Source organism: Pezoporus occidentalis, unplaced genomic scaffold (genome assembly GCF_034315485.1).
Source record: "Pezoporus occidentalis ecotype Australia unplaced genomic scaffold, CSIRO_AGI_Poc_V1 ctg342, whole genome shotgun sequence".
Taxonomy (NCBI): Eukaryota; Metazoa; Chordata; class Aves; order Psittaciformes; family Psittacidae; genus Pezoporus; species Pezoporus occidentalis.
Window position 1 is genome coordinate 240,024 of NW_026915397.1, and position 21,949 is coordinate 261,972.

At 39.1% G+C, this 21,949-nt stretch overlaps 1 protein-coding gene across 1 annotated transcript in view; it reads right to left on the reverse strand.

Annotated features, from left to right (window-relative positions):
• The window catches only part of CEP126 (centrosomal protein 126), a 41,362-nt gene extending 21,068 nt beyond the window's left edge, over window positions 1–20,294 (reverse strand). The window contains 6 exon segments of the mRNA XM_062629852.1: window positions 3,587–3,785; window positions 7,995–8,027; window positions 8,029–8,098; window positions 9,426–9,571; window positions 18,783–18,908; window positions 20,145–20,294. Of these exon segments, the coding sequence (XP_062485836.1) occupies window positions 3,587–3,785; window positions 7,995–8,027; window positions 8,029–8,098; window positions 9,426–9,571; window positions 18,783–18,908; window positions 20,145–20,242 (672 nt within the window). The 5' untranslated portion in view covers window positions 20,243–20,294.
• Window positions 20,295–21,949: the final 1,655 nt, after the last annotated feature.

Consider the following 21,949-nt stretch of genomic DNA (forward strand, 5'->3'; position numbering starts at 1 on the left):
CGGTTTGGGTCGGAAAGGACCTTAAGATCTTCTAGTTTCAACCCCCCTGCCATGGGCAGGGATGCCTCACACTAGATCATGTCACCCAAGGCTCTGTACAGCCTATCCTTGATGGAGCATTTACCACTTCTCTGGGCAGCCCATTCCAGTGCCTTGCCACCCTCAAGGTAAAGAAATTCTTCCTTACATCTAATCTAAACTTCCCCTGTTTAAGTTTTAACTCATTAACCCTTGTCCTATTACTACAGTCCCCGATGAAAAATCCCTCTCCAGCATCCTTATAGGCCCCCTTCAGATACTGGAAGGCTGCTATGAGGTCTCCATGCAGCCTTCTCTTCTCCAGGCTGAACAGCCCCAACTTTCTCAGCCTGTCTTCATACAGGAGGTGCTCCAGTCCCCTGATCATCCTCGTGGCCTCCTCTGGACTTGCTCCAACAGCTCCATGCCCTTCTTATGTTGACGAAACCAGAACTGCACACAGTACACCAAGTGGAGTCTCACGAGAGGAGCGTAGAGGGGCAGGATCACCTCCTTTGTCCTGCTGGTCACGCTTCTTTCAATGTGGCCCAGGATACAGTTATCTGAATAATACTATTTCTTGCCACAGTTGAGCCATTTTAATGGAAAATTTCTAAATTATTAAGTTTAAGGCAGGTGCCAGAAGTGGAAAATTTCAACATAAACAGTTAACATTTAGAAAAATTACAAGCACGTGGGAGTAATGTCTTTTGGTGAAAAGCTGGATGCAGCTTTAGCTGAAGACCATGCTATCAGCTCCACCTTAAAGATCTTATTTACAATTGCAACAAAACCAGGAAAGGACAGTGCAATAAAACCTCTGATTGTGAATAAAGTTAACAATATTAATTTCTTTAAAATGGAACACATAGATATAAAACAAGTAATAATTTGGTGTACTGGCTCAGACATAACTTGTGCAAAATAAAATCTACTGCTCTCGATTTTTTAAGCAAAATAATTCTGGAGAATGGTGGAAGGGTCACTAAAACCTTTGTCTTATCAATGAAACTACAAAGTTTTATGGATGGAAAGCAGGGAAGACATCAAATCTACTAGTAAGGGTCCACATAGAACATTATTGCCCTATAGGAAGGAAAAGAATTTTAGGAATCTTTATAATCCTGCTGGGCCTGTAAAAATAGAAGCAAAGAGAGGTCAAAGGATCTCAGCGGACGGTTAGACTGCAAAGCATGTGCACAGTGAAATACTTTGACATTAGTTTCAGAAAGGCAAGCACTGTTGAAATGACTTTGGACAACAGACAGTAACTAGAATACTGAAGCCTATTCTTGTAAGAGTATTATAAATAATTATAAATTATAAATTTTATTAGCTAGAGTTTTATAAATACTATTTTACATCATAGGAAGTCACAATGCACATCAGCACAATCCAAGTATTAAACTTCCAAGTCTCAGGCCTTAGAACAATGACAATACATTTCTTGACTATTTTTCTAATCAGAGTCCACAGCATGTAACTTCAAGAAAGTCCAAATGTTTGAAGTATAAATATTTACAATTTGAAAGTGTTTATCAGAGGGAAGAAGCTGAGCAACCCCTAGTGGTAGCAGAAAAATACATACTGGGAAAAAAAAGCAAAATTTTTCACAGGATCAAAGCATTCTCAAAAATACATTATTTTGTAAACACAAATTCTAAAGATGATTATAACATTTAGAAAAACTATAAAAATTCAGGTATGATGCATGGCAGTTTTTCCCTAGAAAAAAGAGCACAATTCTTAGGAGCAGCTGAGGGAACAGGGGTTATTTAGGCTCGGGGGGACCTTAACGCTCTCTTACAACTACCTGAAAGGAGGATGGAGAGAGGATGTGGCTGGTCTATTCTCCCAGGCAACAAGTGATAGGACAAGAGGCAGCAGCCTCAAGCTGCACCGTGGGAGGTTTAGACTGGATATTAGAAAAAAAAATTTTCACAGAGAGGGTGATCAGGCATTGGAACAGGCTGCCCAGGGAAGTGGTGGATGGTGGAACCACCGTCCCTGGAAGCATTCAAAAACCTTGAGATGAGGCCCTCAGTGATATGGTTTGGTAGTGGTCTTGGCAGTCCTGCAGGAATGGTCAGATTTGAAAACCTTAAAGGTCTTTTCCAATCTAGTTGACTCTATGATTCTAGAATTCTATTTGAATGTGATAATTGTGTTTGATAAAATACACTACAATATAGTTGTCTTACAATGTATTACGAAGAATCTTTTCTTTGCGTTTTTCTCAAAGAGAATTTTTTCTCCAATTCTAAGATGCCCTAATGCAGCTACTGCCAAATTCAGCATGATCATTTAAGGAGGAATTTGCAAACACTATACAAATGAAACACACAAAAAATAAAAGCTTAGACCTTTTTATATTTTCTTTGAAAGTGGTTATCTAGAATCCAGGTTTATCAGTTCCATTCTATAAATTCATTACAAAGTGTACTTTCTGTCTTCTGAACCTTCTGGAAATTTACTTCAGCTGAATGAGATTTTCTGTGTTAGCCATCTGCTGCTCAAGATTCTTATGAATACCCATCAGAACAAAGCAGGTATAAAGACAGAGACGAATATGCCTGAAAACATCAATATCAAAGAACTCAAAATACATCTGAAACATATACAGTCTTTCAAGAGTTTTCCATGTACAGGTATTAAAAGGAAAAGCCCTTGCTCTGTTGCCACCAACGATCCCATGCCTCTAGCCATCATCAGCATAAAGGGATGGTGATTCATAGAGTCAAGCTCATTTCAGACCCCACAAGTCCACATACCAGTAGATAATATTACAGATATAAAAGAATGGGTCAAAAAGTATGCCCTCTTCTTTCAAAAAAAAATGTAATATTGAAGACAATATGTCCAAAATCAAAGAAAAAATGGACAGACCTAAAGTCACACTTAAAAGTGCAGTCATAAGAAATCACTTTGGAAACGAGCTCTTCTTGATTTTCACTGTGTTTCTAAAGTAACTTTTGAAACTGGTTTGGGGTCAAAAAGTCAGTTCAAGCAGACAGATAATGTGCTTGTTGCTAGAACACCTGCATTTATTTCAAAGATGACAAAAAAGGCTTTCAAGAGAATTGAAGTCAATCCCTAAAAATTCACAGAACACTGGGAAAAAAGAAACAACCCCTCCTAACATTTATATAATAATTATACTACCATAGCACTTTGTGCTGAACTGTAGCAATCAGCAAAGCAATGTGAATTGCAAGCTGCCAGTTTAACTCTGGAGCTAGCACAAGATTCCTGTGATAGTCTAATGGCTAGATAATTCAGAGCCAAGAATTCTGACATACAAATCTTAAATTCACAGAAAGACAGACATGACAGATATCTGAAGATTTTGTGATAACAGTCTTGCAAATATTTTTAAAGATGTCTGATTTCTTACTGAAAAATATGCATACTTTTACTATAAATAATCCGTTGGCACAGTATAGTGTGCTCTCAGGTGGTGTCTGCTTGGTAAACAGTGCTTAATAGATGTTCCGGTTTTATCACATTCAAGACACTTTTGACTACATTTAAGAAGCAGCATGTAATGAATCACATGGAAATATCATACCTCCACATTGCTGAGATGCTGTTTTTCAAGGAGCTGTTCCATTTCTTTCAGATTTTTCTGGAAGAGAAGTTGGTTACTATCCATGTTTGTTCTACTGCTCTCTTGTATTGTTTTATCCCAGCCAACCATTGCTGAAATCTGCTTCTGATGGCAAAAACTGTTTCTAGATGCTGATGAGGATGAAGTGTCATCTGCGGTTCTTGATGCAAGCAAATAACTTATTACTTTGGCTTATTTCTATGCGTCAACTGTACACTGTTAAACATGTCCCTGTCCAAAAGTACACATCATCAATAAATGCCTGGAAAGTGAAGGACAGCTATACTATACCTAACTACAGGTGGTGCTAAAACTGTCCAACACTTTCAATTTTAAACCTTCTCTTCTGCTATTTATAAATAGTCAGACTTTTCTGATTGGGTTGTTGGGTCACTGCCTCAGGCTGAATTAATCTGGAAAATGTCAGCCAACAGTTCGGTCATTTACAGAAATGGAACACGGAGTGTTTGATTTTGTTGTGGGGTTTTTGACTTTTTTTTTTTTTTTTTTTTTTCTGTTTTGTTTCTTTGGTGGCTTTTTTTTTTTGTGTGTCTGTATGTACGTGTGTAGTGTTGTGTTTGTTTTTTTTTTTAAACAAGCAAAATGGCCTTAATTTTTCCATAAGGTTGGTTTACATAGAGCATAGCTGTATACTGATACTGTCAGATATACCCTTCAAATAGCAAGAAGGCTTTGTAGTATCTAGAGAGCCGTAATATACTGATGACAGGTAATGTCAGTAAAGGGGTACACTAAGGAATTTATACTTACTACCTGAAAAAAAAAATCTTTGGAGTAGCTGGTGTAGCTGGGTACTGTTGTCAGGGTGAGCCTGGCCTGGTAAGTTAGATAGAGGAAACCGTAGGATGAGAACTGGCAAGAACTATAGGTCTGGTTGACACCCAGAAATCGAAGAAACCAAGAAGCATGTGAAGCCAAATGACAAGAAAAATGTGGCTAGGAAGACAGGAAGCATGTAACGAGATAAATTAAAGAATAAAAAGCAGACAGAACTGGAATGAGGCTAGGTAAAGTCACTAGGAACAGGAATAGGAACAAGCTTTGGAAAAGCAGCAGCAAGACCTAGGTAGATATCAAGGATGACAAAGTAGCTTTAACCAGTAAGAAAGGTAGGCCTTAAAAAAAAAGCAAAAATAACCCGCAAACCAAAACACAACAGCTCACAGGTAGATCAAGTGTTAGACTTCTGGAAGTATAATGATTAACAGGTTGCCAGCTATGCTTGACTTACTAGGTGGAACAGTTTAGCAAAAGATCCTGGCTTTTGGCTCCAACCTGGTTCTAAATGCCAGACCAAGGGCCCTAAATGCCCTTGGTCTGGCATATCCAAAGTGGCACTTACAGAAATCTCTCACTAGATCCATGCTTTGAATTCTGATATCTGCTCAGTAGAACTTTTAACCCTTACAACTGAGTAGAAAGCCAAGCCTATGTCTCGCTGGTTTAGGATCAAGTATTTGTTGTACTTCACAATTACTACAAATGGTGGTAGAAGGAGAAAAGATCTTGGAAACAGGTTATTGGTATAAACCTCCAGTGAAGTTACTTGCAAAATGGCTATTCCTTTACCAACAAGGAGAGATCCAGTTTTTATTTTACCAGGTTGATCAGGTCCAATATTTAAAAAGATACTTTGCCTCAACAATCACTGGATTTTGAGTAACAAACTAAACCTTATTGTCCATTCAATATGAAGATGCTTTTCAACATTCCCAGGATGCCTTTCTGATATACAATTCTTACATATAGCCTTGGCAGCCCTGGGGTAATGGTTGGACTTGATGATCTTAAAGGTTTATTCCAACTTAGTTGATTCTATGATTCTCTCGCTCATTAGGTGTTTCTGGATTTCTTTTACCATCTCGAAGAGGAGGCAATACATCTCCATTGCCTAATTTAATTGTTTACAACTTTTTAAACATAGACATTTAGAACTCTAGAACTTTATAAAATTCACCTATGTCCAGTTGGGTCTGCAGCCATATTTATCTTGAATACTTCATACAATATTAATTGCTTCCTTTAAAAGGGGACTGCCAATGAATGCTATATATTCTATTTCTGATGGAGGGTAAATTCTAAAGATCATGCAAGATATTTGGGTTGAGTCTTTATAGAAATTTAAGAAGAGATGGAAACACAGAAAGGGATCTACTACCTTGTCTGAGTTAGTTATTAGTTGACACAAAATTTCCAACTAAAGGGATTCTAAGGCATTTTTAAAGCTTTACAGCCCAGAACTGTTGAGTTTTGAAGAACCTCCACCTTTGAGAACCTTCTCAAAATGTTCTTCTTCAGCTTACTTTGCTGTACTGTATTGCAAGAAATTTATTTGCCTTCTAAGATAATTTTGCACAATTTTTAAAACCACGTCTGAAAACACAGAAATGCCACTTCTATGATGCACATAAACTATGGCTCCCAGGCCAACACTAAAAAGAACAACACTGCAATAACATCTTCTGTAACAGATCAGAAGAATCTAGGCTACATGACATGTGTTCAGTTTGAATCTCAGTGCTTAGTAAGGGATTGTGTGAGATGCAGACAAAAATGCAGAGTATTTTCGGTGGCAAGGAAGGAAGACAAATTGTTAGTATTAGTATAAGCAAAGGTTTATTTCATGTTATTTATATACCTTGCCCCTATACATAAGCCTGTACTGCAATAACTTAATTCTATTTGCCTTATTACCATACCCCCAATATTCCTTACATCCTCCTGCACTCACCCCATACAGCTCCTACTAAAGCCTCCTAGCTAACCAGCTGTGAAAAAGGCAGCACTGAGCAGGTTGCAAGATATTCATGTGCTGACTTACCCACACTAACTGCCTTGTGACCTGCCAATAGCTCCATGCAGACTCAACTTTTAACCCTTTCTCATGCTTTCTTCCTTGCTCAATTGCCAATTTAAAACTTGTAGAAATATAATTATCATTGAGATTCTTAGCTGTCTTTCAAATTTGTTTACAGGGGAACACAAAGTGTAAAAGAATATGAACACATACATTTAATTTCCTTAGGAAATTGAGTTATAAAAATGAAAATCAGGGAAAGAACACTATCATTATTACAGGGTAGTGAATTTTAAAACTAATATCAATATGAATTGACAGCAATGTTATACTGTGGAAAATGGTATGTTGTTTGAAGAGATCCTGAGGGAAAAATGTGAGAGACCCTGAGGCACAAGCAGCAGTTTGAAGAGAGATGAAAACTAAAGAAAAAAAAGAAAAAGGCAAGGGGAAGAGGCACTGAGCTGCCTTCCTTAATCAAGCTATTAGTGAAGCGGGACAAATGATCAGGAACCCTGAGACAGGGGTCAGAAAGATCTGAATTTTTTTTTTTTTCCATTTATACTTAGAAGGTACAGTTTTTTGTTTTGTTTTGTTTTGTTTTTTGTTGTTTTATGGCTGCAATCCTTCTATGTATGTGACTGGCCGATAGCATGAGCATTTAGCTCTAAGACCTATGGAATATTTTCTCAATTGCCCAGTTTATCACCTGCATATGTATTAATCAGCAGCAGGTATGTAACCAAACTGAATATTAACATCACAATGAAGGTCACACTGAAGTAGGGAGACTCCTTTTAGACAGAGTTTATCTCTATTCTGAACATCTGCTCAATTTACAGCATGCAGAAAATAATTCAAATAACAGTAATAACAGAAGCAGCAACAACAAAAATAAAACCCTGAACTGAAATGCTAAAAAAATTAGAGATTATGAAGGGAATAATCAGGAACAAATACCAAATACACCAGATAGATAAACTATGCATGAAAAGGAAAAGTGCTTGGGTAGACTGAAAAGACTGCAATGCAAATTGTATGTGATCTAAAATGAAATTGCAGGCCGAGTTGTCTTCAAGATGCTCAAGATATATAGAGAGGATGAGAAATTTAAAGGAATGACAGCTGGAAAAAAGATAAGATCATGGCATGAATATACAAACTAAACTATCCTTGATTGTCAAAGAAAAAATTTGGATGAGAATAAGAAATAATCTAGACAAAATACTTCATAATTCATAGAACAGCAGATGGTTTGATAACCATGGCAATCTGAGTCAGACTATAACTGAATGGAGACTAGGTCAGCCTGACTATACCCAGAATTCCATTGAAGGGAAAAGGTTTGTGTCATCTCCTCTGTTGTTTTACAAAACGGACATAAACAACGCAAGGATGTTTCATAATGCTTCACTGGAACAGTTCACAGAAATGCTTTCTTTGCCGCAAAAGTAATGGCCTACAACTCCTTAAAGAGTAATTGTCTGCTGTTTATTGAATGCACTAAGCAATTTACTTCCTTTGATCATTAGAGTAAACAGAAATGCTTACCTGAAGTTGGGTTTGTTTCTGCTGGGCAAGCAGTCCTGGTGTTAAAACTGATCCTTTAATTTGTTCAAGAGCTTCTTCTAACTGAGAGGCTGCTTTTGTCTGGACTAGGGTGATTAGAGTGAAAAACACAATGGAAAAAAATATTTAAAAAATTGGAATATTTTACCATAAATGGTTTGGTTAAGTTTCTGCAGTTTGGAAGCCTAAATTCAGACTATTACAATAAACTGAGTGGCTTAGCCTCATTTAGATATGCTAGAGCAACTCTTGTTCCTCTTAAGCAAAACCCCAGTCTACTTCAGTGTTTACAGTAACACATGTATTCAACAGGTTAGCTATTCATTTTCAGACTGCACTGTTTAAAAAGTAGGAGGTTAGAAACCCCAACACTGACTTTGTTTTACATGAAGATTATTCTGCTTATGGACTAAGCCAAAGTTATGGCTTGCAGATATTTTATAGAGGCCAAATTGTAGTTTAATAATCAAAGCAGTGGAGAAAGAGTCCAGACAGGCACAAGGTGTTGCCTTGTCCAAGTAAGTAGAAGTAGGGTAGAAAGTGGCAGAGTTGCTATAAAGGAAACCTATGAAAAGAAATTGTGATTCATTATATTGCTACACAGTCTGGGCTGTCAGTAGAGCTATGAAGAAGCCCTAAACCAGTACTGTTTTGTAATTTTAATCTGACATTTGATCTTGAAGTCAGAGACATTACCTCACAGCTGGCGCAACTGCAGTTGGGAGAGTAAATCTGTTAAAGAATACCTAAGTAATATACCATATCTTAAGAATTTCAACACTGGAAAGTTGACTGGAAATCAGACTTGGCTGATGCTGTTAAAAACTCCTGCCAATCTGTGCTGATTCCAAGAAAGCAGGAATGGAGTTGAAGTGATCATTACTTCCCAGCAGCAAGAGAACAGCTTAAGAAGCTGACTAATTCAGCAGAAGTTATGTAACACAGTAAATATATGTTAGGACTGCTTTTATTTAATGATAAACAAAATGCATATTCTAAATTATTTCACATTGGAAGGTTCAAATAGCAGATCATTATATTACCATAGTAACTTTCAGGGACCTTGTAACACCTCACACCCAGCTGTGAAAGCACAGTTTTGTAAGCAGTGAGCACACTGCAGTGAAAGAAGTGGGGAAAAACCACAATATCGCAAGGAGGTGATGTACTTACTGTGACAGGAATATAATGAAATACCTCACAATACAATTTTCAGGAAAAAAAATACAGCTTTGTTTTAATTCCTTCTACCCAATTTTGTCCTATGCATCAGATCTGAGCTTCTTGACAGTTAAATTGCTCTTATATGAATTCAATTTGAGTGAAGTTAATAGTTCTGTTTGCCTCAATTATATCCTATTAATACAAAACCCAACTGTATTATGAATAAGGGTTAAATTTTAATTTACAAACCTATTTGTTTGTGCTGAGAAAAAGGCAGATGAGCACGCTGGAACTTATCAGTTGCTTCCTGAAGTTTCATTTTCCTCTGCAGCAGAACTTGTTGTCTAAATCTTTGTTCTTTCTCTTCGGCTTGCTTTTGTCTTTCTTCAAAGGCTCTGTATTTAAGAAGCGAAAGAAGATGATCCCTATGTTTTCTAATTACAGTTACCAAAATAGTAGTAACTTTCTTACTTATCAATTCACAATTTTAGTGCAAAAGCTTGCTTGTCCATAAATTAAATGCTATAAACTTCAGAACTGGATTTTTATGTTTGGACATAAACAGGCCAGTGGGTGGTGAAGATGAGACACACCATAGTATTATTATGTTTTCAGCCTTAACTAGAAATTCAATTCTTTCTGATGCGTGAATTAACATGCAGACTCAGCTAGTTCTTGTCACCAATGTGACTTTCTACATTACCATGTAAATGTATAACAGCGGTCAGATCAATAGGTGAACAGCAAATGCTCTGTGCCTATACTGTTGGGGAAATAGTAACAATTTAAAAGCTGTTATTCAGAAATAACACAAAGGAACTACAGCTTTTTATCTATAGATATGTAAGAGTTAGTATCAGCTTCTAGTTGTTGAGAAGTTTCCTGAAATACATCAGGTTAGTAGCACAAAATAGAATAAAACAGCAATGTGAAACTATGATTGACAGACTCAGTTATTAGCATCAACTATGTTAAAAGTGTCCTTCTACTGGCTGGAAAGCAAAGCAGGCTCTAATCAAAACCAACAATCATTACCTATGTGATGATCATTGCTATGTGGAAGTTTCATTCCTACTGAGAAACTTGAACAAGCTCCTTGAGCAAAATATACCCATTAAATTTGTTGGCACAGTGACTATGGAGGCAAGTCACATTTAAATGATGGTTTTAAACTGAAAGAGAGTAGATTTAGTCTAGCTATAAGGAATAAGTTTTTTACAATGAGGGTGGTGAAGCATTGGAACATGCTTCCCATAGAGGTGGTAGATGCCTCATCCTTGGAAACATCCTATTCTAAATACGGTAATACTGTAAAACTTACACTCTTAGAGTTCAACTTGTAAATCCTGCCATGCAAGGATCACTGCAACTGGGAGCTTTCCATTTTTAAAGGTCTCTGTGTGTAAGAAATGTGATTTGGCAGATCACTACTACACTACACAGGGTACCACTCCTAGCCAGCATTAGTGGAAAGAAAGGTAGCAATGTTTAGCCATATGCTATTTCTCTCATCACAATAAGATACTCCCCATAACTTTAATCACTCGCAGATCTTTCTGGAGCAAAGCTGCTACTTAACAGAGCTTCTCTTTAACTCAAGCTATTTTAATTATTCTTCCCTTCACTTTTCACGGAAAGAGTTCAAACTGAAATATTCAACTTGAACCAACCTAGTATCCCTTCAAAGTGCTGACCTTTGAAAACAAACAGAAAACTGATCTGAAATAGGTACTTTTTATTTTAGAAAGTCAAAAGGCCATAATTGCACAACAGTAAAAAATAGGAAAACTGCCAACTAATCCCCAGTACACACTTTTACAGGAATATCCACTTTAATCCACTTGGAAGCCAAAGCATAGCAGAGGGAGACATGAGGAACTTTCACTGTTTTGAAAATTCATATGTGCATGGTTATCAAAAACATACTGAAACTAATGACTTGAGATTTCTCAATTTTATGGACAAATTATTACATTTCATTAGTAGAAACTGAAGACAAATAGATATACTTTTTTTTTTTCCAAGTGGAAATGCACTTTAAACAGATTCCATGCAGCTATTCAAACCTTAAGTCACAAAGATGACGTTCTTGCTTTCCTGCCATCATTATGAGTGCACCTTAAAACTCCTCCCCATACCATAAGGAAAAACTGGAAGCTTTGTAACATCTGGTCTTGCTTCTTCAGTACTACACCCCCAGTGCTACCAGTGTGAAGCTCAAGAAAGAAAATGGTGGAGCAGATGAAAAGCTAAAAGTAAAAAGAGAGACAAAATGTGCAAAAGGATCCACTGCTTTGCTGATGTATGTAGCACTCTGGATTAATGTTCTCCAAGGTCAGAAATCAAAATGGCAGTAGACTCCCCTCAGAAAGCTCCAGATCTCCCAGCAGCAGGATTCCTCACAATTGTCTTGGACCACAAGAACTGCTGAGAGTAAATCCTGTGCTGTATGTAGGCAGTAGTTTACGTTTTATTTTAACAAATAAATGGCAAATGGCACTTAATAGTAACACATTCAAAAATCTAGATGAATTTCTACAATTCTAGGTAGCTCTTCTTCTACAGATGGAGTTCTAAAACCCTACAGCTATAATGAAGGTTAAGACAGAAAACTGACTTATACAAAGAGAAACAAATTAAAACATGATCCCAACACTTAAAGTTTCATTTGCAAACTTCAGTTTGTTGGCAAGCAGAAATGGCTTTCCTTGAAGCGTGAGGTGAAGCCAGACAAGCAGTTATTCAAAACCAGGAAAAATCTGCGGAGAACTATTCACATAAAATGCCTTACTGTAATTTGGTTAAAATTTCACAGGAACTTTAATTGTCCATACAATCCAGAAGTTAGAACTAAAAAAGTAGCATAAGAGTTCATTGTCAGCTTTCAGTATTCCTGTGTTTCAGACATGTTAAAATCTGACACAGAAATCTTTATCCTTACTAAAGAAACAGGAAAATCACAACAGAGGAAACAGACTTGCTTATTAAGGGGATCAAGAAGAACACATTCTTCATGATCCCCTTAATATTTCTAGAAGCTGCTCCACAAGGCCTTTAGTTGAACTGTGGTTGTTAAATCCAGACATGTGGGAAATTCTACAGCTTTGCACCTGGAGTAATTCCAGTGTATAACTCCAAAAAGGAAAGAGTAAATTCTGATAGTCTTTATTTATTTATTTTTTAAATTCTTTTGGAGTATGACTTAGCTGCACTCTTCCACATTCTTAATAACTGGCATAAGAAAACCCCCTCTTGTTCCATACAGATGGATATGGGGAAGTCCAAATGCTGATGCAAGAGATCTTTTCCACCACAGCTCATCATGATCTCTATTTGGTTTGGACTAAGACATGAAGGAGAAAAAAGATCTTATTTTTAATGTAAGGAAATGCACTAAGGATATTCAGTGAAGCCTGCATCATTAACTTCTTGACCTCACAGAATGTAAATTGTGACACCCAGGTGCATTATGTAAAATAAATAATTTTACAAATGCGCATTGACATCTTACAGAAAAACAGTTAAAGCAAATGTTTGTTCATCCGCTCTCCTTAAGTCACCAGCTTAGGTTCATATCACAGATGTAACATTGGCAAAAGAGTAGGCTTTAAGATGGAGAGTTAGCAGAAGAATTTCCTGACCAGTGTTTTTTTAACCCAGTTTTTCTGTCTACTATAAACAACCCAGCGGTGCAGCAATTTTTGAAATTGCTGCCAAAATGCTTATAGTGAATTTGGAATAAGAAACTTAAAATATTTAGCAGTTTCACATACACAGACATTATGTGGAAGGTATTTTTATGTTAAAACCAGTATGACTAGATGGTGGAACTATTTCCTGGTTAATTTTATTAGATTATCTTCACAGTGAAGTGATGGATGCTGCATTCCCAGGTGGACTAAATGCTTAATACTGCCTTGGATAATGATTAAAAAAAGGAATATATACAGTGCAGATGGAATGCTACAAAATGAAACTTTTGGTACCGAGTTGATATTATTTATTCATTGCCATATCACATTTGCAAACCAGTGCACAGTAATTTTAAAACTGAGGTGGGATAGTATTTGTATACTTAATGACCACAGCAACATCAAGAAAAGGCTAGAATGCAGTGTCACACTCAAAACCTCCTTCATGTGCAGACAGGAAACACACCTTGCATCCTTAAAAAGATCGGCAGACGCTGCCCATAGGTTTTTTCTTTTAAATGAAATACTTCCCAGAACTACAGGAACATGTTTTGAATTCTATCCCTCATCTTCGATTATTATACGCTGAATACAAAAGGAGAGGCCCAAATTGCCATAAGGGCTTCGGAAGGACTGACACAATGTTGTCGTGGTTTAAACCCAGTCAGCCACACAGTTTCTACTCCCCTCCCCCCACCTCTTTCTTTTCTCCCCCTCCTCCCGCTGCCCCCCCCCCCACCTGCCCCCCACTCCCGGAGGGATGGGCAGGAGAATCGAGAGAATGTAACTCCCATGGGTTGGGATAAGAACAGTCCAGTAACTAAGGTATAACACAAATCACTACTGTTACCACCAATAATAATAATGATAAGGGAAATAACAAGGGAAGAGAATACGATACCACCCGCCGAAATGAGCCCAGCCAAGAAGAGAGTGCCCTTCCGGGTAACTCTCAGTTACCTCCTGGGCATGACGTGCTGCGGTATGGAATACCTCTTTGGCTAGTTTGGGTCCCGTGTCCTGTCTCTGCTTCCTCCTGGCTTCCCTTCCTCCCTGGCAGAGCATGAGACTCACAAAGTCCTATGACTAGTCTAAACATCTGAGCAGTAACTAAAAACATCGGTGTTATCAGCTCTGTTCCCAGGCCAAAAGTCAAAAACACAGCACTGCACCAGCTACTAAGGAGAAAAAAAAAAAAAAGACTGCTACTGCTAAAGCCAGAACAAATGTTGTGAGGGTTCACTGAGGGCTGTCCTCCAAAATGCCCAAAGGTTTACAGGAAGGCTGCCTGCGCTATCCACCAGTTGCACTTCAGATCTTGTTTATAGGCAAAAAGTAAGCACACCTTATATAAAGCCAAGAACTTTTTTGTTAGCATAATTCAGTCCTTGAGTGTTTAATCATTATTAATCCAGATGCAATTGTTAATGAAAAATAATAATACAGTTAGAATACTTCTATACAAAGAAAGCTTCAATAACAGTGATAAACCAGTTTGAACTGTTACACATTGAGTTTCTACCCCTTTCCCTAATGCTTATGCTTCCATTGCTCTTCTGTGTCCCAAGGCTGGTAGTTTCATTCTGGTGGTACTGAGGTGCTGTGGTGAGCCGTTAGCATTTGAAGTCCCTTCACCAGGAACAGTAGGATGTTCATGTTAATGCTTTCTTCTTCCTCATCCCAGGATCTGCTTGGAGTCATTTTTATATTTGCTAACATGCTTTTATACCTTTGCTCTTTCTTCATTAGTCTGCAGCTTCACAGTACCTCCAAATATTCTATGCATGGTGCCTTTTACATTTATTGCATAGTACTCTTTTGTTCTGTTACCCTAAAGCCAGCTTTGTCAGGTCTAGGTCTGCATTCCTTTAGTCAACTATCCATGCACTGGGGTCTCCAGTGCCAAGCCTGTGCACCATCTCTCATCATCCCCTGCCTGCACTCCTCTAAGCCTCCAGTTCTCAAGGCCCCTGCTGCTGTACCAGGCCTGTATTTCCCTACACTATATCAGCATGTTAAAGTCATAAATATCTCATTCTCTACATAGAATAACTGCTTGTTACTGCTATCCATAGAAAACTACAGTCATACCATAAAAAGATAAACAAAGGCAAATTAGCCACAGACACCTGGTCAATTAGAGAAACTGCTGTTACAGCTACATCAAGCAAAACAAAGCTGAGGGCAGGTCAAGAAAAGTTCAGAGAGAGGAAGCTTAGCAAACATCTGTCCTGAGGCCTTGCAAATTCAGCACAATCCTGTGGCCTCTTACCAGAATGGCACTGCTGCGTTACAGGTCTACAAAGTTACAGTGACTGCTACTTTTCGCAGTTCCATTCTGATGTAGAAAGCAATACAACATTCTTATCACTTTGTCCCCTCCGTTTACCAAGTGGTAACATTTTTTTCCTGTTTCTGACACTAGACTGCTTTTCATTCTCTATCAAAACCACTGATGAATAATATAAGGAGTTCTTATTAAATAATCAATGAATAATTTAAGGCGTTTTTATTAAATAATCAAAGATAATCAGCCAGTAGGTGGAGCACAAAGCTTGTGGATATGTTGAAAACAAAGTATTTTTGAAAAAAAACAAGCCAACAGTAATAGGAATAGATTGGAAACTGATATAAATTGAGAAAACATTTCCTTCCCCAAGTACAACACATGGATTAGCTATTTAGATTTCAAGGTAATTCAAAATGCTGAACCAAGATACTAAACTGCAAGGTTTAGTTAAAAGTGCACATAGACAATTGCATTTCCAGAATGCACCAACTACTTGCAGCCAGTAACATCACAGTGAAATGGGATGCTCAAGTTGCACTGAGCAGTAACATCATGAAGGCTACAGTCCCCAGCAAACTGGCAGCTGGTATTTAGAAAGTAGCATGGTATATAAACACAAAACATGATACCCTGTTCATTTACATCAAGTATGTGCTTAGTCAGGAGCTCTTCTTTCCAGAATAGTAATTTAAAAAAAATATCTGTCAGCTACTACCCCAGAGCATATTTAATTCTTAAGCTGATCTTGAAATTGCAACTTCACAAATCATTGAGACAATAAAGGAATTACATTCTTGGTACTCAGGCAACTTGTGTAAAGATAACCAGTAAGCAGTTTTTTTGTAGTGTTGAAGTACTGCTGGTAACACAAACCTAAGGAGTTTGGTCAGTACAAGAGATGCAAAGAAACTGATGGCATCAGGTAGGAATACAGGTTCCCCTGAGCATTCACTTTGAAAAAGGCCTGTGACTGGTTATTGAGACTTTGCTTTCCAAAGCTAGACTTGCTCTTTCCTGTACAAGTGATGTTTTTTTTTCATTTATTAATAAACCAATTAACTGAGCACATCTTGACAGAAGGGGAGTATTTTTAATGCTGAAGCTGCTGCATTTTATAAGTATTGACAAGAGATCAATACAACACTGCCAGGGACAATTTCATTGCAAGTACATTTAGAAAAGGTCTAATAGCCCCTCATGCCTAGCCAGGACTTTTTAAACTAATGAGAACTAAGAACTGGGCTCCTCAGTATGACAGAGACATGGACAGACCAGAAAGAGTCCAATGAAGGGTCACGAAGATGATGAAATGAATGGAGCATCTCTTCTATAAGGAAAGGCTGAGAGAGCTGGGACCATTCAGCCTCACTAAGAGAAGGCTTAGGGGATCTTACTGATGTCTATAAATACCTGAAGGGGTGGGTGCAAAAAAGACAGAGACAAGCTCCTTCTAGCTGTGCCCAGTGACAGGACCAGAGACAGTAGGTACAAACTGAAACACAGGAGGTTCCCTCTGAGCATCAGGAAGCACTTTTTTTACTATAATCATGACTAAACATTGGAACAGGCTGACCAGAGAGGTTGTGGTGTCTCCAACCTTGGAGATGCTCAGTAGCTGATCCTGGGCAATCAGCTCTAGGTGGCCCTGCTTGAGCAGGGGGGTTGGACCAGATGACCTCCAGAGGCCCCTTCCCACCTCTACCACTCTCTGTGAAGGTTAGAAGTAGAAAACGGACTGTCATGCTTCACAGTACACTCATGCCTACTCTCCATATGTTGAAAAAAAAATTAAAGAAACAATTTCAGTTTTGCAATTATAAACCAGCAGTGCCAAGAAAAACATCTGATACATGCCCATAAGCCCTGACAGGGAGAATTTAGGGTGCTGCCAGGTGAAAATGTGGAGCTTAAGGAAGTCATGCTCCCCTTGAGTATCTATCATCATAACTAACACCTTTACATGTGTTACAAAGTGAATGGGTCTTGGCTTATACACAGATTTGAGGTATGACCTGATGGTTGATCAATCACTTCCTACCTGCATAACTGTCAAGAAAAAAATATTCAGTTTCAAGGAACTTGGTATTTCAAAACTACTTTCCTTCATACATGCAAGGACCCTTAATTTTTAATTATATTTTACAGCTTAGTAACACTGTATGCAATTAGTACCTTTCTAACATCCGACAACTAACTCCTTTTCAGTTATCAGGGGAAGACTTGTCACCACAGACTTGTTTGAACTGCTTATTATGCTTATAGTTATGACATCCTAAATTATCACAAATGGAAAAAAGTTCATTTTATGAATACCATACTTAAATTTCTAACTGGCTCACCTGAGTAACTTGGGTTTATAGGATGTTTCTTAAGGCTGCAATGAAATACGCATGGAAATGTATTTATGTACCTACAAGTACTAGTTTAACTACACCACTCTGTCAAAAATATGCAGGCTGTCTGGTATTTGCTTTTACAGTAGAGTGTTATATTTCAAGACCAGTAATACAATAAACAGTGTTCATCTGAGATGCATAGTGCTAAAAGTGGCACTGTTCCAGAAAACTAAATATGATATTTAATCTTTTAGCTGAGACTCAGTTTATTATCTGCAAAGGTTGGGGGTTGCACACTGCCTTTAATCACTCCCAGGTGACTCTACTTCCTGTTCCATTTTTCTTTATTTTCAAAACATATGTTGACAGCATGTCAAGCTAAATGGCAGTATAAACAACATCTACTGCCTCTCTTATGAGTTATCAATGTATTTCAGCAAGTAAAACATTGTACAATGGAAATCATCTGATATGGGAACTGCGGGGATGAGTGTTGATGAGTTTGCATTAAGCAGAAGAACCTGAGGGCTTACAAAGAGGAACCCATACGTCTCTACAGCATACACAGCCGAGACTCCTGTATATGCATGTGTGAACTCACTGCCAGGGAAGAGCCCCCTATGCCTATTAAACTACTTACAGCACTTTGCTGAAACAACTCAGTGTATAATTTACTTAATCCACTTGTCACAGAATATTCCATAACTTTGCATTCCCATGGATATAGGAAGACAGAATATTCAAAGCTCTTTTAAAAATGTCAATATGGGATAAATTTATTATAAATATAATCCTGCACAAGAGACACTTTGCCTTGTGTTTATTGGGAAGTGGAAGCACAAAGCCCCACCATGCTGGGGAAGCTGCATGGCTGTTATGCTATGCAGAGAGAGAAACATCCACCTCAGAAGGCAATGACAGTTGCCTGCCTTCTGACCTGTACTGTCTACCTGAACACATTTTTCAGACAGGCATCGAAGCTAATAAAAACCAGAATACCAGAAATACAGATCAGAGACACAAGCTGAAAGTGCTACATACCTTTACTTTATACAGTAAAGGGTGACTACAGGAGTTTCCAAAAAGTAGTGAGTAAATCAGAATATTCTTTTTATGGTTTATTTGTCCTATAGCATGAAACTTTTCAGCCTAGTTTTCTCTAGAAAAAAGCAGTGAGGCTATTTAACAAAGTGAACAAGAAAATAACAGAAATATATTGAACTGTCTACAGGTTTTGACTCATTTTTCTCTTTTACAGTCTCCCACCAAAGGAACCCTAGTTACTTACCTTCTTCTTCTGTTTGTCTCTATTGAATATTTCTGTGCCCTACTCCGACATATTTTTTGATCTTCTTTCAATGCCTGGCGTTCTTCTGCTAAATCTTGCTCAAAATGAAATGTTAAAGCTCTATCCCTAGTATTGTGTTAAGGACAATGGAAACTGCATCAAACAGCTCATCAAAGGATGCAGCAGCCTGATTGACTGACTTTGCATACTGTTTGGGAAAGGACAAACTTTATGTATGAGATACAAAATACACAACAGTTGATCCCATAATTGTATATTATAGTCATAACTAACTTTGTGTTCATCCACAAAAATAAAAGTCATTACATTTTACTGTTTACAGTGATTTTAAAAGGCTTTGCAATCATCTTTCATGGTATCAGGAGATGAAAAATCTCACCTTTATTATGCTTATTTGAACAAGCATCTTTCTTTTATCTAAATCCATAACATATGGATACATGTGTCACAGTGAAAATGTTTCAATAGTAAAAACAGCTCCTCCCTACCTAAAGGATTAGTTTACTCTGACATTCATTAATATCACTGGATAAATGCTCTCCACAGAGCATGATCTGTCCTGTCTTACTTCGGTTATAACTGAAGTAGCATGGTACAGGTGGAGCTTAGAACTTTGTCAGTATTTCTTATTACTTAAAATTCAATGAAATAAGGATCCGTAAGTTGGAGTGGAAAACACAATTCCCAAAGGCAGAATCTCCTCATGGAGTCATTGAATGGTTTGGTTTAGAAGTGAAAGTAAAGTTCATTCAGTTCCAGCCCTCTTGCCACGGGCAGGGACACCTTCCACTACATCAGTTTGCCCAAAGCCCCATCCAACCTGGCTTTGAACACTGACAGGGATGGGGCGGCCACAGCTTCTCTGGGCAAGCTGTGCCAGTGTCTCATCACCCTCACAGTAAAGAATTTATTCCTAAATGTCTAAATCTCCCCTCTGTCAGTTTAAATGCATGTCCCCTTGTCCTGTAAACTGTCCCTCTCCAGCTTTCTTGTCGGCCCCTTTAGGTACTGGAAGCTGCAATAAGCCTCCCCAGAGCCTTCTCTTTCCAGGCTGAACAAGCCCAGCTCCCTCAACCTGTTCCAAGAGGGAACATAAGAAAAGTCGCCTGAGAAGTCAACTTCCCTACAGCACTTTAAGAAACCAACGTGCCAGTTTTATTTCGATCCACCCCTAAAGCAAGCCCTCGCCACCGCCCCAAACCCGCCGCCCCCCCCCCCCCTCGGACTCCAGGCTGCCCGCGGCCTAATTCCTGCCCGTGCCGGAATCTCTCCGCGGGCCGCCCCCAGCCATCCCCGACCGCCCGCCCAGCCCTTGCCTCGGCGGCGACCGCGGAAGGATACACGGCAGCAGCGCGCCACGTCCCACCCGCGCTGTCCTGGAGTCCTCCGAGGGGTATTTGCCTCTGCGCCGCCCCGCCGCCCGTCCCGCCGGGCTCCATTCAGCGCCTCGGGCTTGCTGCCTCACACCGCAGCTGGCCGCGTCCAGAGCCGGACGCCTTCCCGGTGCCATAGCAACCGGAGACGCCGCTTCCTTCGCAACGGGGCGGGGCCGCGGCCGAGGGGAGGCGGGAAACGGGTGAGGGAGTGTAGGGAAGGGCTGAGGGGAGGCCGGGAGTGACTGCGGTTCGCCTGGAGCTCCCGTTACAAGCCGTTACCCGAATCGGGCGCGAGGTTCAGGGCCGTTGGGGCTCCCCGGAAGGGAGCGCTCCCGGCGGGGCCGGGCCTCGCGGTGCCCGGGGGTGCCCGGCCCTGGATGGAAACCGCGCGCACGCATCTCTCTCCGCCGCCGGCACCCTCTGTGTCTGTCGCCTCTTCAGGCACGCCACTGAGGGACCCCTCGCCAGGCTTCCCATCCTGTCTGCACTTGTATAAACAACGGAGTGCCTTTTAAAACTAACAAACAAACCAGCCGGTATCAAAACAAATAACGTTTCCCGTTAGTTTTGCAGGGTTTTGGTGTTTTTTCTTTTTTTTTTTTTTTTTAAACACAGGGTGTAGAAATATCAATGAAAAAAAAATAGAAAAATATAAAAAGTATATAAAAAAGTAAATAAAATTACACAAAGTAAAAAAAAAAAAAGTTTTTAAGACTGCAAAACGTGTGTTTTTTTTTCCAGGCAAAGCAGGGTGTGTTGTCTTGGGATGTTCATGCCTTGGATGAGCTGTCAGCAGAAGTCTAAATGCCTCGGTGATTTCATGGTGAGACATTTCTTGGCTGTTGTATTTGAGCTTAAACCAATTCTTCTCTTTTTCAGTGTGCAGCTGTTCTATGTCTTTGACTAGGAGGTTAAAAATAGTACTCAGCATTTGTAAAATACTTTTCCCCACAGACTCCCACCTCCGTATTTGTAGCACAGCCTGTGAAGTGTTACTATTGCCATTTTACAGGCAAACCCACTGATGCTCACATTGACAAATGTGCTTAATTTATATTAATACATAATTTATGTTATTTATATTTTTATATTTATATTATATATATTTATTTATATATTTATATTATAAATAATACCCCAGTTACCACAGTTGAGAAGATGACCCTAAAATGACAGTTTTCCACCTGTATTCAGAATAATAATTCAGAATAATTTTGTAAGGAGGAAATTCTTTCCTGTTAGGGTGGTGAGGCACTGGAATAGGTTGCCCAGGGAGGTTGTGAATGCTCCATCCCTGGCAGTGGTCAAGACCAGGTTGGACGAAGCCTTGGGTGAGATGGTTTAGCGTGAGGTGTCCCTGCCCATGGCAGAGGGGTTGGAATTAGATGATCTTAAGGTCCTTTCCAACCCTAACTATTCTATGATTCTAATACCAGGCACAAATTCACCACCTCTTTGCCCAATCTGAACTCTTCTGTGTTGCAGGTGTAAGACTGTTTGTCACTTCACTACCTTTCAATCCACATACACTTTAAAAATCCCAGTTTGCCTGAAAAAAATGCAGTGCTTCATTTAGGAAGCAGCAGAAGTTTTTACCAGTGTGGAGTCACGCCAACAGGACTGAAGCAGAGCTTAGAAACAGTTCCAGAACTTGAGCCTATGTCACATCTGGGAAGATTCAGGTTTATAGAATCATAGAATCAAAGGTTGGAAAAGACCTTTAAGATCATCAAGTCCAACCATTACCCCAGGACTGCCAAGTCCACCTCT